This window comes from Polyodon spathula, chromosome 2 (genome assembly GCF_017654505.1).
Source record: "Polyodon spathula isolate WHYD16114869_AA chromosome 2, ASM1765450v1, whole genome shotgun sequence".
Lineage (NCBI taxonomy): Eukaryota > Metazoa > Chordata > Actinopteri > Acipenseriformes > Polyodontidae > Polyodon > Polyodon spathula.
In genome coordinates, this window is record NC_054535.1 from 83569490 (window position 1) to 83588348 (window position 18859).

At 35.7% G+C, this 18859-nt stretch overlaps 1 protein-coding gene across 1 annotated transcript in view; it reads left to right on the forward strand.

Annotated features, from left to right (window-relative positions):
• Positions 1-16421, forward strand: part of LOC121302368 (E3 ubiquitin-protein ligase MARCHF3-like) — a 40027-nt gene extending 23606 nt beyond the window's left edge. Inside the window, exons 2-5 of the mRNA XM_041232300.1 lie at positions 1478-1719; positions 5553-5757; positions 11974-12183; positions 13185-16421. Coding sequence (XP_041088234.1) covers positions 1535-1719; positions 5553-5757; positions 11974-12183; positions 13185-13343 — 759 coding nt within the window. The 5' untranslated portion in view covers positions 1478-1534 and the 3' untranslated portion in view covers positions 13344-16421. The remainder of the gene's footprint in view (positions 1-1477; positions 1720-5552; positions 5758-11973; positions 12184-13184) is intronic.
• The last annotated feature ends 2438 nt before the right edge of the window (positions 16422-18859 follow it).

The window sequence follows — 18859 nt, forward strand, 5'->3', positions numbered from 1 at the left end:
TTACACGCAGCTTAATGACATCTTTATTACTAGTTGCCAGTGCTACAGAGCGCACTTGCATGATTTATGCACATACTTCATGCAGCTTTTATAACACACTGACTTCGCAACTGCATATTTCTGGCAGACTGAGGCAGAATTGTGACTTTGAAACTGACTACGAAGCTGCATGCAAAATTGAGATGGATGTTTTAAAATTGTGTTCTTTTTAATTGATTGTGAGTACAACACACTTTTTTATGTTTGCTTTCCTCATTGTAACTGGAACAAGTTAACACATTTTCTAGGTTATAATATATGTCTTTATCAATCCATGTCATGTTTTTCAAGTTGCATCAAATTTGTATTGTTTTTATTTTATGTGATTTGCAATCAAGAAAGTCACACCACTTGCTCTCTCTATATATGGAGCACAGATAGAGCCAGCAGAGTTGACAGGTCCCATTGTCACATGGTTTGAACGGGAGGAGGAAGACTGTTCACTTCTAGACAGTTAGAATTCTCCAGACAAGTTCAAAGCCAGGTAAAGAGAGACATAAAGAAAAGGCGATAATCACTGGAAAAACAGAACCCAGAACCGCTCTCAAGGAGTGCAAATATTATAAAAAGACAAGGGAAAGGTAGAAGAAATACTGTACCGAAAATTACATTTGAAGCTACTTGCTTTTGAATAAAGGAGGTCTCATTGTAAATGAATTATGCACTTAAACCATTAGGATATTGTTAATAGGGTTAAAAGCCTTGTGGTTTCTTTTTATTTGTATCTTAAATGAAACATTAACAGAGAAGGCTGTGCTTCATTCCCAGCTAATTTTGCCTTCCTGCTCCATTTTATTACTAGAAAGTGCCTGCTTGACTGTGCAGCTTGTTTACATCCTTTTAAATGTAGATTTAGCTGATAAAGTAAAGCGGTGCCCTAATTATAGCATTAGAGATTGTGACTGAGGAAAAAGCCTGTTTTCATTTAAATATTTTTGTCATGACCCTGTAACAGGAAGAAAACAGGAAAGCTACTATATTTGACTCCAGGTGTAAGACACTGTATTTTCACACATACCTAAAAGTACATCTCTGACACTAGTTCACACATCTATTATTGCAAAGTAATAAACCAGTCATGCGTCAAATGTCTTCATGAGCAACATCTTAAACATGTTACAGATCTTTTAAACAATACAATTTTACATCATTTTTTTGAACAATGCAATTTTGTATTTGATAGTGTATTTGGTTTTTATTGCAGTTGCCTTTTGATTTTGTAGTAAAAGGGGAACACTTTATAACAATGTAGTAATTCAATGGTTATAAATGAACTTATAACAGTTTATTTTGTATTATTTTAAGATGTGAATGTTAAAGAAAAATACTAGGCTGTTTTTCTTGTTAGAAACTAAGCCATTTAAACTAGTTAACCTACTGGGTATACACATTGTGCACAGACAGAAAATATATATAATGCGTGTGTTTGTCTTTTCAGATGGGCAACACTATATGAATGTGTGAGGCTTCAGCTGAGTAATTGCTGTCTGCTGCCATGACAACCAGCCGCTGCAGTCATCTGCCTGAGGTCCTGCCAGACTGCATAGACTCAGCCCCTCCAGGAAAGGCTATCGTTGAGTCTACCAGCCTTGTAAATGGACAGCCGCAGTATGTAATGCAAGTTTCGGCCAAGGACGGACAGCTGCTGTCAACAGTAGTCAGGACTCTCGCTACACAAAGGTATGAGGTTGGGGGGGTGGGGGTGGAGTTGGGGGGTAGGCTGGTGAAGGGAGGGCTAAAACCACTCTATTGAGACAGGAGACTCTGAGGCATGGTGTCTCTGTCTAGGCCTGATATGCAAGTTGGGGAAGGAAGATGGAGAGTGGTGTCATCCGTTCATATAGAAATGCAGTAGGCAGGAACTCGATATCAGGAACAGAACTTGAACTTGTTATATATCAGTTTCGTGTGTCTTGAACTTCGGAAGCACTTAAAGACACTCACTTAATCCTCTCGTAAAGGGTGTAAACATGTTAGAGTCCATGTTCCACATTCTAAATCGGTTGAGGATTTGTAACAGAAAAAAAAAAAATTAACCAACTTCTCATCACCATTAAAGATGAATTTTACCCCTCAAACGGTATAGTTGCCATTATTATATTATTATATTATTATATATTATAATAATAATAATAATTAATATAATAATATACATATATTATTCAACAAAATTGTATTAAACTCTCAGTGGTTAGTGTTTCTACAGTTTCCCTAGAACAAACTAAGTACAATACAATCTAAACTGAAATCAGGCAAAAGTTTGCAGGTAAGAACTTAAAGAGCTATCAAAAATATTTCACTGAGATATATTCTGATGGTACAAACAGGGATAAAAATGGTAACTAGCTTAATAATGTAGGAAGCGAATGCATAAACACTGTAAAAGATATCTATAGCCATAGCAGTGCAGTGTGTGTGGCAAAAAAATCTATCGGCATATATATATATATATATATATATATATTTATATATATAATTTTTTTTATTCTCCTGGAGGTGCAGGGTTGAAGTCTTGTGTAATTTACAGCAATTTACCATGATTACATTTTGAGCTCCAGCTTACTGGATAGAATTTAGAAAAGCAATGTCTAATTTGATCTATTAAATTAATATGCATGAGGGAAGCCTTTGTAAAGGATAAGGTTGTTCTATAGATCAAAGTGTAAAGCCCCACCCCCCTCAGAAACTGCTGTGACAAAAGAAGGCTTTGGAAATCACAGCAGCTGCACAGCACAGGGCTGTCACTGGGTTTCATTGTGGGCTGCTTTGTTAGCTGTCAGGAGTTTTCACGGCATGCTGTTTATACAGGCTGCTGAAAGCTGTCATGATGGGTTACTTTCTGGTCATGTCAAAGTTCAGCTACAAGGTCAGGGAAGAGAGAGGGTTAAATCAACTACTATATTTTGAATGAGAGGATCACTTTGACTCAAAGGTTTGTCTCCTGACCTGCTCATAACAGTGAAGTAAGGGACTGGATCCACTTGCCAGTAGTTTCACAGTAAGGCAACACGGCATTTCAAGTGACAACACTAATAATGAAACTACTGACAGTGCTGTCTGATCACTTGACCTTAACAACTTGCTGTTTAGCATTTTTAGGGCAGTGATGTGATCCTGATTCCATTTTTAGCTTTCCTAGTATTCTTTCTTTCATTGCTTCAGTTAAAAAATTTACAAAAGTACAGCATTGCCACTACACACACTTTTTAGTGGAAGTTCAGGCATTTGGCTCTTGTATGGAATTTTCAATGTTTTCAAAGTTTTATTTATCATTTTTTCATTTCATAAAACACGTTTTCTTTCCCGCTAACAGGGCATTCCATCTTAAATCGGTCAATTTCTGTATCAAACACAATCTATGCCTAGCAGGTTAACATTGATACTGTTAATCTGTTCATTTTTCCCCACAGCTTCCTGCCTATGTAGCATTTTTTGGCTGTAGATCCAGTTTTGCATGTAGTGCAAAGATTATTTTTACAGCTGGTTTTACAGACCCTGATTAGCACTAATCTTGGGCTACCTTACCTAATGTAAGACTTGACAGTACAAGTCTAGTAATAAGAGTCTGTAAAATCAGCCGTTAGTCTTTGATGTCAGGAAAAGTGGAAACCACTTCTGATTTTCTGTCAGGGCATGAACTTTATTCATCATCAGATGTTAAGGTGGCAGGGCGCATGAAGCTGGGACATCTTTAACCAAAGAGTTAAGAATTCTGGGACTAGACACAACATGAACTAGAGCCAGATGAGTTTAGCGAAGGGTTATGTCAGTCTCATCATATGCCATTAACCTACAGCATTAAGGTCCAGCAAGTGCCCTATGTCCTTAGCAAAGTCAAGTAGAGGTTTTATTGTCCCTTTTCAGCTTCTGTGATAGAGGTATTAGGACCCCCCTGATCCACCCACTGCTGTGCTACTTTGGATAACCAAAAGAGAAAAATGATAAGGGACTGATAATGTTGTTATGTTTAAGTTAAAATTATACTATTAGTTTAAGTGGGTTTATTTTGCATTACACTCAAAATCTGTTTTTTCCGTTCTTCTAGTAAATTATTAAACTGGTTGTTTTAAGCCAATGTTCCAGTTTTTATGTCAAACCATCAAATCAGACACCTTTACAAAGGTCACAACATTCATACAGTACAATTTACATTTCTAGACAGAGTGATTCAGCTAGTGTTTCGAATGTCTAGCTGCATAGAAACAAATTATTTTGGACAGTCAGTTTGGTGCAGCTATTATGAACCCTCTATTAAAAACTATGTAGAGTCTTGTAACCATGTTGTAGAATTTAAATGTAAAAAAAAAAAAAAAAAAAAAAAAGAAAACAAAGCTTTCTTGAAGCGTGAGACAGTTAGTTGCTTTAGGAGACACTGTTGCTTGGATACAGACATCTATTATGGTTTGTACCCTGGATGTTTTTTTTTGTTTGATTGTTTTTAATTTTTTTAAATATTTCTGAATATCCTGAATTTAAGTGCATCAGAATAACTGTGGTTTGCAACTTTGCAATATAAGGCCAGCATTTTCACTTCAGTTGTATTATCAAGGATGCCAATTCTTCAGAAGAAGCTGACCAAGTACCAACATAAATATAATATATATATATATATATATATATATATATATATATATATATATATATATATATATATATATATATATATATATAATTATTGGGTTTTTTTCAGTTCTATCAGTGGTTCGATGGAGAGTAATAAGGAAATAGTAGGCTACAAGAACAGGACTTGTGGTCTGCTGATATAGACACCAAAAAAAATAAATAAATAAACAGCTGTGGGGTTTTCATAATATTTTTAGATTTTATATTTGCATGTGTAGAATCAAGTATGTATGATGTTAATGATGGATGTGTATTGTGGTATGTGTAATAGCAATGTAATACATTTATATGTACATAGGCTTGCAGCTAACATACTGTTTTTCTGTGTTTCTATATGACTGGGTGTTTGTGGCTATTATAACTTGTGAATTGATTATGTATTATCTAAAATTGTGCATAAGCTTTAATAATGATGGTGGAACACAACAAGTGCAAATTATAAATTATTAAAACAAAGAGTTCCCCAAAACACCAACCCCCTGGCTGTTTTAGAATAATTAAGCGATAATTTGTTTAGCGTACAAGGAAAGGAACACCATCACAACCTTTCTAACCAATGAGTACACTGGGGTAGGGTATGTTATAGAGACATAATTTACCTTTATAATATGTTTTTATTCTCATTGATTTGCTTTTCATTCTTGGATATTTGAATAAATGTAGACATATTTGTTTTTTTACTTTGTTCTCTTCTGTGGCTCCATGGTTGCCATAGTGATTGTTTCTTTTTCAGTGAAGTTCCATTTCATACACTACTGAAATTAAAAGCAGTAGTGTATCATGACAGAATCCACTTCAACTGAGCAATCTGATTGGACGATTGTGATGGTGTCCTTGAGAATCGACCACATAACAGGACTCTCTTTTTGTGTTTGTCTGTGGTGTTTCAGCCCCTTCAATGACAGGCCTATGTGCCGTATCTGCCACGAAGGCAGCAGCCAGGAAGACTTGCTGTCCCCCTGCGAGTGTACAGGAACACTGGGGACCATCCACCGGAGCTGCCTGGAGCACTGGCTCTCCGCCTCCAACACCAACTTCTGCGAGCTCTGCCACTTCAAGTTTGCAGTGGAGCGCAAACCCAGGCCGTTGATAGAGGTGAGCAAAAGGGTTGCCAGTTCTGTCTTGCTTATGGTGTTTTATGTACTTCCATAAAGAGGGAGAGGGGAAAATATTCAAGTTGTCTCAAAAGATTGCCAACATTTATTTTATTAGCTATATATGCATTATTACTGGTCCCTCTTGTATTGTGTTGCAAATCTTTAGGTTTTTATGTTAATCCAAGATATGTTAATATTTATAATACCATACTAAAGAAAAACAGCTACATCCTGGTGCCTTCCTAGTAGGTCACATGGTCTCATTGCAGCTAGACCAGTGGTGTGAGTTTGAACTACAGCACATGCAAAGTGAGGTAACAGGAGGCAACAGCAGTTTCCTGCTGTCTTTGAAATACCCAATATGCTATATAAAATACAAATTAAAAAACAACAAAAAAAAAAACTGTGGGAACCATGATAATATTGCTAGTGCAAAGAAAATTGATTTTAAAACCTTGGCAAGTGCTCCTTTAAACCAGCCTTCATCTAATAATAATCAATAACCCTTTCAATAGGTTAACAACAAAAGATTTCACACGCATTAAAAATGTTAATTAGGTAGACAGTGAAAATGGCTATGTATTGCTATCATTATAAGTAATGTATCTGAGGGAGGCCTATTTAAGTCATTATTGCAAAGTTTTAAAATGAAATCTGATACAAATCAAGATCTTTATTTGAGCCTTTCCTTTAAATACATTTTACTCTTGGGGCAAAATCACATGTTAATATCTAGGATTAATCATGCTTACTAATTGTCTGCTCATTCACATAGAAAATTAATTTGTAGTCAGCCAGACCTCTCCACTGCCAGCATTTTCTCCAGGGTGGAGCTGGTCTGGAATTCCTTTTTTTCCTGGAAGCCTTTGTCTATACAATGTCAGCTACACTCAATTTCCAAGAAACTTATTCTAAACAAATAAACTAGGATCTCTGATAATGGTCTAATCATGCTACATTGGATTAACCTTCCATGGTTGTAAAAAGATAGAGTTTTTGACTTTCAGTTAGCAACAAATAGAGTGCCCAGTGGGAGAACGATTTTAGTCAAATAAGATGGAGATGTATATCAAATTGAACTGTATGGGTATGAAAACAGGGTGATTACAGATTTGAAACTACTTTGAGCTGAAGTTGGCACAGCCCCTGAAGTTGTTACAGCTCTCTTTGACATCAGTTGAATGATTAGGAATTTGTGATGTGAAGTGACATTGAAATCACAACATGCTAGAGGCAGCAATGGAGCTGGGACAGGGAGCGCTATACTGGCAGCACAGATTCTCACTGCACAAATGGAATGCGGCATCTGTTTCAGGAGCTCATCATAATTGGGCAAGTTTAAAAGTAACAGCTTGCCTCTGTGGACAGAGTGAACTAGTGCCCAGAGAGTGACTGGCTGGTGTTTGATTTGGATGCTGTGAAATTAACCTTTTGGGTTTCTTTTTTGTTTTTGTTTTTTTTGTACATCAAATGAAATATTTGCTTTCAGGCTCAAAACAATCTCTTTCACAGAATCAAACAGACTAAGAAACCTTGCCTGCAATTATGCTAAACTTGCAAATGAAAAGCTTTTTTGTGTCCTTTTCATAACTTTTTGTATCATTCAACACACACACACACACACACACACACACACACACACACACACATATATATATATAAAGAAATTTGTTAAGTATATTATTTATGTTAAATATATTATAAATTTCATTTTTGGGGTTCTGCATTCAATGAGGTTGTGAGGCAGTTTTGCACTGAAATATTTCCTTTGAAGTAAAATGCTTTGATACATGGTGATGACATCACGGTAGCATATTTGATAGACTAACAAAGTCCCAGACATCTACTACCTCGTTAGGTAAAACTATCAAGACAAGCATGTCAACATTCAAGTTTTAATCTTCCTCACTGCAGTGTGATGAGATATTTATCTTTTATAATCAGTGGATCTTGCAATTTCTGGTAGTGTGTCAGAATTCTGGAAATATTGAAGTCAATGCAGGGTTACTATCAGTGACCTTTACCAGTGTGGTGTCACAGAGCGTTTTTTTAATCACAGGCTATTACAGTATTACTAATTTTTTTGGATCTTATGTGGGAAATGGATGAACTAAGTTTCTAAAAAGGGAAACACAGAAAGGATGATTTAATGAAAGGAAAACAACATGGGGCTGACAGACACAGTGGAGCAGACAGACAGAGTCTCATCTTAATCACCTCAGCTGCCTCTGAACAAGCTCACTAAACCCACACGGCCTGACTGACTTGAACACCGTGAGAATGGGAAGGTTTGAGTGGATTGTGTTTTTTCAGGTGCTGTGGGTTTTCGTAGTATTATTTTAAAAAATAAATGTGCATTGATTTTTCTGCAAACAACCCAAACTGTAAATTGTAGACGGCCTATATAGTGTGATGCATCCTGAACAGTACTCTGTACTTCACAGGTATCAAGTATAAGATATGCCTGATGATGATGCACTGAGGGGAAAAATGCTTGTGGAAGCAACATAATTTCTGTATGAATATAAATGTAGTAATACAGAAACATTTTCAAATGTTGTTGTTGTTATTATTTATTTATTTATTTATTTATTTATTTATTAGCAGGCTTCCTTATCCAGGGCGACTTACAGTTGTTACAAGGTATCACAATACAAAATATCAGATTACAGTTAAGAGAAGTTATAAAATATAATAAAATGAGTAGCAAATAAGATCAAATTCAAATGGAAGAGCTATTAAGACTAAGAGCAGTTAAACTTAAGAATATTTGGTTATAAGAGTCAATTCCATTAAGAGCAAGTACAATACATGGATAAGAATGATCTCAAATAAGAGCAATTCCAAAAAAACATAAAACAAAACATGAATACGGTTACCTTTAAGAGTAAAATCAAGTACTAGATACAGAAAATATAATTATGAATAAGAGTAGTAGTAGAATACAGCAAAGTCTGAAGCAGTTAAGTGCAAGTACAAGATAAACTCATGTATAGACATACTTAGACATATTTTTTCCGTCTTTTCCTAGTTTTGTACCATTAAATCTGCTTCAGTCCTTTATGAAAAAGAGAGGCACGTTTTGAACTGCCTTCAAAATATGTTAAAAATAATATTTTCTTTTTGCAGCCTGTTATTATAAGCACTTATTTGACCATCTATTCTCTTTGCTTTTGAAAATTGTGGATTTATTAGTTTCTTTGTGTTGATTGTTTTGTGCTAATTATGAGTTCATTCATGTCAGTGTCACCTCCTTGGCCAGAGCTTGATACTGTCATTTTTGTCACTTTACTGTTGACATTGTGTTACTGATGTGCTTGTCTGTATTTGCCAGTGCACTTGTTGCTGGTATAACAAGCCATCCCTCTGCTCATGTACCCCTCAGCAGTCTAGGGGCTTAGCAATATTTCTACAGAAGCCTGCCTTGCAGTACCTATTTTAAACTTGCATCTTAGCTTATTTTTATTTGGCCAGGGGATAAGCCATGATATCCAGCCAAAGCTAGCTAAGTTAACCAGTAAGATATCTGAATGTTGCATAATTACTGAATTAACACAAAAGCAACTTTTCATGACAATTGGCCATTAAATTGACCTTTTTGGGGAGAATGTATTCTGATAAAGCAATGGATTTAATTGTGAATTCAAGTACTTTTATTAGATTCCATGAAAAGATATGGAGGACTACAAAATACTCTGGGTTATACAAGCCCTGTATGATTCATTTGAAAGGTTTATGGATGAATTCATGCATTGTAATGAGATCTTGACATAGTGCTTCAGTGTTCATGGCGTGGAATTATTTTCTGTGCTCGCAAGAGAACATAATCCAAGGACTTTTCAAGTATTAATCTGCTCAAAATATGTCATGCGAGAAAACAATAATTATAAAAGCTCAGTGTTGCGTGGTTGAGCATGAGCCATTTGTTTTTGCGCACAATAAGAAATGAAACCAAAAGCCTGTTTTTGGAACTGATTTTCTGTACAGTGCTGTGTTATGCCTCACATGTGGCGATACAGCGTGAGGGAAGAATGGTTAATATGATAGCACTGGATTGATTTCTTCCCTGCTGTGACTGAAAGGCAGTGGGTTTCTGCGGGACCCCCGATGATAATACATGTGCATGAAAAAAATGGTTATGAGATGGGTAAAATATACTCCAACAATTCACTATTAGCATCAATATATTTAGCTTTGTTTTATTTGTAATCTAGCTCTTATGTTAACAGAATATGATAAGTTAAACCTGGTGTAAGCTTCAGTATTTTGCTGAAGACAGCCTAGTACACAAATAATTTTCCATTTGGCATAGCAGGGCCTCAAGTTAAAGTGAAGTGTTTAATCATCAGTGACAGCATTTGCTGGTGCAGTACAGTGTGCTGCAGTTTTTCCATTGAAGAAATCGACTCTAGAGCTACTCATCTTTTAGAAAACCCCAAGCAGGTTTTTTCATCCTCCTAAGAAAGTGAACCTTATGGTATATTTCATAACGCTTTGACATTAGAAAAAGACTTTGTGAAATATTTGTATGAGTAAAAAAAAAAAAAAAACAGTTTGATATTCACACGACAGCAATTGGCTTCTTTAACTACAGTCTAGATAAGCTTCATGAATATAAAACTAAGAAAAATAATATGAATATAGGAGCAAATTGTTCAACAATCTGTCTTTCCACATGGTGCAAAGTTGGATTTCAGTCATCTTCCATGCTGGAGCAGGCCTCAGCTGCAGCCAGGATGAACAGGTGTTTGCAGCTGCTGCCGTCACTGCCTCTCGGATGCCTATGGATGCCTTTCTCACACAGAACATTTTGCCACATTAATAAAGTACTTTAATTTATAAGCCACATGGATCGTCTCAGTGACAGGTTCCAGTCAGGTGCAGCAGTTTTTGAAATGTGTTTTGAACAGTGATATTAAAAAAAAAAGGGGTTTTCCTTGCCTGGATATTTTCATTGATTTAGCTGGAGTACTAAATTACTGTAACAAAAAAAAAATAGGAATTAAATAAACCCACATCAAACGATCCTTTAAAGAAAGGAGTGAAACACTGTTATAGGAATTAAATAAAAGCATGTTCATTTTTGTTCATTCGTTTCAAGTAGTGTTTTTTTTTTCAAATATTTGTCCCAGCGCAATGATTTTTAATTTCATTATTATTTTCTGCAGCAGCCATTAACTATACAATTGACCTTATCTTTTATTCAGACCTGCTTCTGCCTCAGAAGTACTGTACATACATGCACGCATCTTCCAAACATCAGTTGGAAGATGACAAGATCTTAATTGAATCACATATTGATTGACTTTCACGTCAGGTGTTATGTAAGATTCATATCTCATACTTAACAGAAGTACAGATTCATTTTCTGGATTTTATAGGGCAGAAGGAATATCTTAAAAGGACGACACTAAAATGTAAGGGAATGTAAATCTAAAACTAGAAGCAAATCAAAAAGCTGTATTTTTCTATGTCTTGATTTTAATAAGTAACTTGTTAATTTCAAGTACAAAACATCAGACTCACAGGGTTTGTCAGTCTGTTGAACAAGGTCAGCAGTCTAGAGTCCAGACAATTATACACAGCAAGGGCATACATATATTCTAATTGTATATGAAATAAAATAAAAATGAATGCCAACAAATTAGCAAATAAAACAGACCACATGAGTCCTGGCATTCTAAAATATTGCAAGTGTCGCCATAATTGTGGGTCATTGTGTCTATAGAGAGACTTATAAACAGTATTTTTTTCACATTGATAAAGTACAATAGAAAAGGTTGTTGGTACATCACCCAGACATGCTCCCTGATTTAGTGCTGTTTTTGCATTAGCCATGAAAGAGTTAAACGACTAAAAGATTATATATGGTCATCTACTTTTTTATTCAACTTCATATAGCCATTATATGCAGATCCATTATGGGGCACAAAGATCACTAATGAGCAGGTTGTGAGACTTCAGTTAGCACTAATAAGTTCATGTTATTGATGAAGCTCATCTGTGTAAAATATATTAGAAGCTGATATTCTTTTATAACAGTGAGCATGCCATATGCTCATTACAATATGTGTATCAGAGTATGGTAGCATTAAACTCTTCATTATAGTGGAATAATAATAGATAATAAGAAGAAACCATGTATTTCTCCTATCTCAGTACAGGAACCATGCAGAAAGATTATGTTTTGATATCACTTGTTTGTATTTTTCAGTGGTTAAAAAATCCAGGCCCTCCTCATGAGAAGCGGACGCTGTTTGGAGACATGGTGTGCTTTTTCTTCATAACTCCCCTGGCTACAATCTCTGGCTGGCTGTGTTTGCGTGGAGCTGTGGACCATCTGCACTTTAGCAGCAGGCTGGAGGCTGTTGGATTAATAGCACTGACCGTTGCACTCTTTACTATTTACCTCTTTTGGACACTAGTGAGTGCTCTATTAATGAACTTCTAGACAGCAGACAGGCAGGCATACGTTTCTGCTAGTACGTACATCACAATGATATATTGATAAAGGAAATAGCCAAAAACACTTGTCTGTTTGTTTGAACTTATATCTGTGAATCTCTGAAGTTATGTATTAACAGGGGATTTGACAATATCCTGAACTCACTGTGTAAAATTCTAAATGACATTAGAAATATATACACCACAATGACGTTTCCTTTTTAGACCCACTCGAATCAATTTTGTAACAGGAATTTCCCAGTACTGGATGTCTAGTTAGAAACAATGTGGATATCTTCATAGTTCATAACCAAGTTAAAATCTAGAGAGTGACAGCAAAAATAAGGTAATTGTCACTTGCAGGGTTTTACAGGACACAAGGCACATACTTCTTAACCAGTACCTGAAATGGTTATAGAGAGTACAGCTATGGCCAAAAGTTTTCGCCTAGAATGTTAGGACTGAGAAATGATTTAAAAAAAAAAAAAAAACTATGTGAATATAATTTATTTAACATCATGTAGACAAAGAAACTACTAAATGATATTGCAAAAGTCTACCGGAAGCCATAATAGTCGAACAGATTTCATGTCGGATTTCAAAATGTCACATTTTAAAAATGTTTTCAGTTTTCCCTTAATTATATGGAAAACTTTAAAGCGGTATATAATTCAATATGTTAACGTAACTTTATTCAGCAGGTTTCATTTGACTTTATGAAGTGAAATTAGTTAAATCTGTAGGGTGATGCAAAACTGTTGGCCATACCTGTAGGTTATTTGAACAAGTGACCATCATTTTCCCTCAGCAATGCTGTCTCGGGGGTGGGGGGGATATATAGCTCCTCAGTAAAGAAACAAGTTATAAAAAAAAAAAAAAAAAAAAAAAAAAAAAAAAAAAAAAAAGTTTTCAAAACCAAAATTTAAAAAAGGTTTATGTAACCCCCTTTTTGAAATCTCCCCCCCTCCTCCCTCTCTCCAGGTTTCTTTCAGATATCACTGTAGACTGTATAATGAATGGCGCCGGACCAATCAGAGAGTCTTACTCCTCATCCCAAAGTCGTCTAGCGTACCGTCGTCGCAGCGCGCGCAGCTAGGACTGCCTCCAATCAAAAGGGATTCCAAGGAGACAATTGTTTGACTTCAAGCTTTGCCAGACGTTTTAAGCTGTGTGCACTTACAGGAGCAGCACTAATTCCATCCAAAGACTCAAGGCTTGTGAATCATGTTCCGTTTGAAGACTTACTGGGTTTTTTTTAGCACAAACTTTATTAATAGCTGAAGTTTTATACTGCATTCAATACGAAAGTTAACAAACAGGATTTCTCCAAGGCTAGCTTCCAGAAGAATAGAAGTTGAGTGTATTCCTGCAACTTTTACAGAGCGTACAGTCAAATATTTTACATTTTACTGTATATTCCCAGCAATTTTTCTGAGCAAAATGGCTGGGGCATCCTACCAGGATTTCAACCCCAGAGGACACCAGCAATGCAGCGGTGTTCTAAAATGCTGTCTATAAGAGACATATCCTGCCTTTAAATGCCTTGAATAGCCTGCGATTTTTTTGGTGGGAAGTAGCCAAGCACTGTAATTGCAAACCACAAGAAAAGGGCCATTTGTAGGTTTGTTTGCTAGCATGAGCTTAATATAGCAGGCTTTTTCTTTTTTTTTAATATAATTCTAATTGTTGTGTAATGTAAAGATTTTATAGGGCTGTGCTTTTTATTGAACTTTGTAAAGATGCATTTAAATGAAATTCACTTTTAAGTTTTATAATTGTATATGATTTAAAAGCATAAAGGTGCAAACAAAAAACAAACTGAGTATCATAGAAGGTGTAAATGTGAACAATGCATTATGGTTAGGATTTTGTATCTAAATAGCGTGTTGAAACCTAGCTTACCAGTGCAGTTAAACATGTTGCAATCCAGTGTGAAATGAGATAGTGTGATTATTATGCTTGCTGATTTTGTTCTTTCTTGACTATATAATGCATTTAATAACTGTTTTGGGCCTCATTCCCATTTGATGTCAAACATGCCACTACACAACTTCAGTGTTAGCACCCGGATGACTGGAAGGACACTTTGATTTTGTTAAAGCACCTGCAAAACAATGACCCACTGAGGGGTCTAAACTCACATTTGCAAAAAGAAAAATAAGTATTTCTTTATAATTTGCTGTTCCAAAGTAGCTTCCAATTACATTTGGTTAGTCACCTTATCCTATGGTGGTTGCAGTCATCCTGAGTGGTTTGCACAGCAGTTACTAGTGTGTGTTAAGGTGCTGTGATTCCAGCAGCTGCTCTAGTTACTAACCGTAGATGTGGAGCAGGCTAGGTCAGCAGCAAGTGTCTTTCATTAGTAACCACTAGTCTCGTCTAGTGTACAGCTGTATATTGCCAGCACTGAAGAACAGCTCCTGAACTAATAAAATGCAAAAAAAATTAAAAAGCAGTATTTGAGTAATTGCAGTAAGAATGATTGTAAACAACGTAACAAGACAATGTAATTTGAAGATACTTATGTTTTCTTAGACTTTAGGAATACGTGTTCAATTAATCTGCAATCCAAGAACAGCTTGACAGAATGTCATTGTTTTTTGGATGTAAATCCTCAATGTCATTTTGTGTTTTTTTGATTCTCTCTCTACAAATCAAGAGCAAGAACATTGAAAGCCAGTAGAATAAATGTCAGTGATAACATAGTGGGTGCTTATTCTCTCTTTACCTCAGTGGTTAAATTCTGCTCTCCACATCGTATTATTTTTTAAAGTTAAACTTTGTCCAGTGACTCAGACAAGCTTCACGCGCAGGTTTTGTATTTAATCTCAATACCATCAAATGCTGTGAATGTTTAATTTCAGAAACAGGCTACAGCAGGCTGTGAGTATACATATATGATATAGATTTAAAATAAGGTATCCCATTTCTTCTTATCCAAATAGTCCAGAATTAAAGCAGTAATCTTTGTGGAAATTTAATGTGAGTCATAACCTTCTAAAACCAAAAACATTTGGCCCAACATCACTCCAGACTTCTACCTCCACATTTGTAATTTGAAGCTTCTTCCTAGGAAGTGCCAACAACCAGTAAATTCAAATTCAATTTGAGCGCAATTTTCTGTTATTATCCAAAAAGCTGCAACAGTGTGTCATTTCCTATTTTTGTATTCTGAGGGTTGTTGATATAGCTGGTTAAATGGATACTTTACCACAGAAAGTTAAAATGCTGGTTATCATCCTTAAAAGTCTTAACAATCAATGACACAATTATTGTTGTGCTGAGTTTTTTTTAAGCATTGCAAGGGATGTTTGCACTTCCTGCATGAGATAAAAAAGGGCCTCGTTCTGGTAGGTGAGTCTGGCACGAGTCTGTGCATCCTTAATTTTAGTTCTTAAAAATAATATCTTCAGCACAAAGGGTGTTAAAAGATGATACTAAAAAAAATCTAAAGAAATGTATTTTATAGCTTTGCTTGCCACCACTTTAACTTGTAAATATGTAAAGGTGACAGACAGCCTTACTTTGAATACTTGCGGCGAGGGGACCAAATAAATAACTACAGTATGTGCCTCTCTATTGTAAACTAGGTATAGACCGTTACAATTTAGTGATGAACTCTCCAGGTAAAAAAAATCCAGAATTCATGTTTTTCCTCCATGAAATTATTCATAGTTCAAAACAAGTATACACTGTTACCCAACTCAATTAGAAAATAAAAGCATTAGTTAAGTGTTTACTTAACACAATATATGTTATTAGGCATATATACTGGCATATGATGTCCAACATTACATATGGAAACACGCACATTAATTTCTGAAGCATTTTTAGTTAGCTGATAAGCAGCGTTTTCATGTACATTCCTGTTGGTTAAAATATACTGTAGGTTCTGTCAATAATAAAGCAAAATGTCACCTGGTATAAATCTACACTAGATTTCTCAGTTACAGTACTAATAAGGTATTAATGTGAGGAAAACAGATTCAAACTGCAAATACAGGCAGTAATTGTGCTGTTTAACATTGTCCCTTTTCTTCTTCGCAAGTAACTTCAACTGTCTGCTGTACCCACCCCACGCCACATGGTGTGTGCTGTTGCACTGTACCTCTTAAAACACGTCAAGATGGTATACCTGTAACAACTGCAGTTTCCAAAACAGTTTGTAAATACATGTGTAGTGCAAACTTTGAATTCATTTGAATATAATAAAGTGTTCAACTCTGGTTCTGGTTTTGTGTTTCTGTTGAAGCCTATTTTGGCAGCGAGGTGCTGAAATTTTGAGTCAGCCAACTGAGTCGTCTTAATGGTTCTAAGAACAAATACAAAATTACACTCAGGATAGGAACATATTGCCCAATATTTAGAAATGCTCTGTTCACGTCTCCATTCTTGTGCTTCAATTCTGTACTCGCATGTTAGACTGATGAACCAATGAAAACCGTGAACGTGCAAGTCAGAAACCAACTTACCTTGTCTTTTGTCCAACTTTCATCGGGACAGTTTTGTACTACACATACAGTTGTAGTCAAAAGTTTTTTTTTACCCCAATGAATTTATAATTTCTAGAAATTTCCCAAAAAACAAAAAAAATCTTTTGTAGTAAAAAGTTTTGCTTTTATGGATGAGGAAAAAAGAAAAAGTTACAAGAAATAGAGGTCTACAATTATTCATTTCAGCAATTTTTTTTGCAAAACTCCAAAAATGCTAATTTAAAAGTATTCATACCCCGACAAGGAAAATGAAGTTAATAGCTATTTGAGGCACCTTTAGCAAGAATCTCTTAAAACGATTAGGATATTTGTCAAAGAGCTTTTGGCATAATTCTTTAGTGATTTTAGACCACTACAAAACACTAAATTGTTCCAGTTCATTCAAATTCCAAGGACTTCTTTTGTGCACAGCCTTCAACTCATACCAAATATTCTCAGATCAGATTTAGAGCAGGACTTTGACAAGGCCAGTCCAGAACTTGATTTTATTCTTGAAGCATTCTGAAGTAGATTTTGATGCGTGCTTTGGATCGTTATTGTGTTGGAACGTCCAGTTGCACTTTAAATCAAGTTTTGTAGTGGAGTGTTTCAGATGATTGGCCAATATCTTTTGGAACTAAAATTTCCTGTGCCATTAGGAGTAAAAACAGCCCCATAGAAAGATATTCCCACCTCCATGCTTGACAGTAGGTACGGTATTCTTTTCTTTGTACACCTCGCCCAACTTTCTCCAAGCATAATGACTATCAGCGTGACCAAATAGTTCAATTTTTGTTTCATCACTCCATAAAACCTTCGACCAGAACTCGTATCCATCATTCAAATGCCGTTTTGCAAACTGTAAACAATTGTCCTTGTGACATTTTCCTAAGAGTGTCTCTTTCCTTGGCCTGCAACCATGGAGACCTTCACCATGCGATACTCAACCTATGGTTGAAATGGAAACCCCAGCCTCACTTGCAGGCAATTCACTTTGAATATCTTTGGCAATCAATCTTGGATTGTTATTAACCTTCCTCACAATTCTTCTACTTGTTCTTGGTGAAAGGCCTTCTTCCAGACCGAAGGATTGTTGTGACAGTAGCACGAGTCTTGTACTTCTTGATAACAGAAACAATAGTTGAAAATGGGATACCCAAATGCTTAGAAATCTTCTTGTATCCTTCACGAGCTTTATGACAATAAATAATCCTGCCTAAGGAGAATGATTTTTCCCCCCCATATGGACTTATTGGTAATGACAGCACTCATCCTATGCCTAACCCTTTTATATTCTAACAATGTTCACCTACAATCCAGCATTTACTAGAATTGGGTTCGGTGTTATCATATTAATTTCTAGCACCTTACAGACAATAGTAGAATAGTGTATAAAAAGCTTAATTCTTATTTCTGGAATTTTACTATTTTTTGTAACTTTCTCCTCATCCACAAAAACAAAACTTTTGCTATAGAAGATTTTTCCTAAAATTCTTGAGAAATTTCTAGAAATTATAAAACGTCCACTGGGGTATGTAAGCTTTTAAAATTACAACTGTATATACAGCAACATTTAAAAAACAACACAAAAAAAAAAAAAAAAAAAAAAAAAAAAAAAAAAAAAAAAACTGAAGTTTACCTCCAAAAGATTATCCAAGAGATTTATCCAAGAGACTGCCAACCCACATAACCAATTGCAAAAAGAGTCTAGACTCTCCTCCCCTTAATAGGCTGTGATCTGGGGATTTAAATAAGGCCCAATAATTTAACCAATGGGACAAAGGGAATGTTTTGTTTGCTTATCAGTTAAATGTTAATATTTTATCACAATGGTTTATATATATATAAGCCTATTGTATCCAAGAACTCAGTGTACCATATTTCTAGTGGTATAGTGGTCGAGTCGTATTCACCAGCCATCTAGTTTAATTTGTTGTGAATACACAGGGAGACTCAAAGTTGAGTGACAGGTTATCTTTGGAGCTAGAGCAGTCTGGTTAGAGCAAGCACTCACGACTAAGACCATGCTAGGAGGTCTCTCCAGAACACCCCCACTGGAGTTCTCCATGAATGGCTAGAGTGGCAGTCAGCGCTGTTGGGGGGGCACAAATGAGGGCATTCTGCTTTGCCTTTGTTAATCGCTGCCTATGACATTTTTCATATTCAGATTGTTCAGCTGTGCAT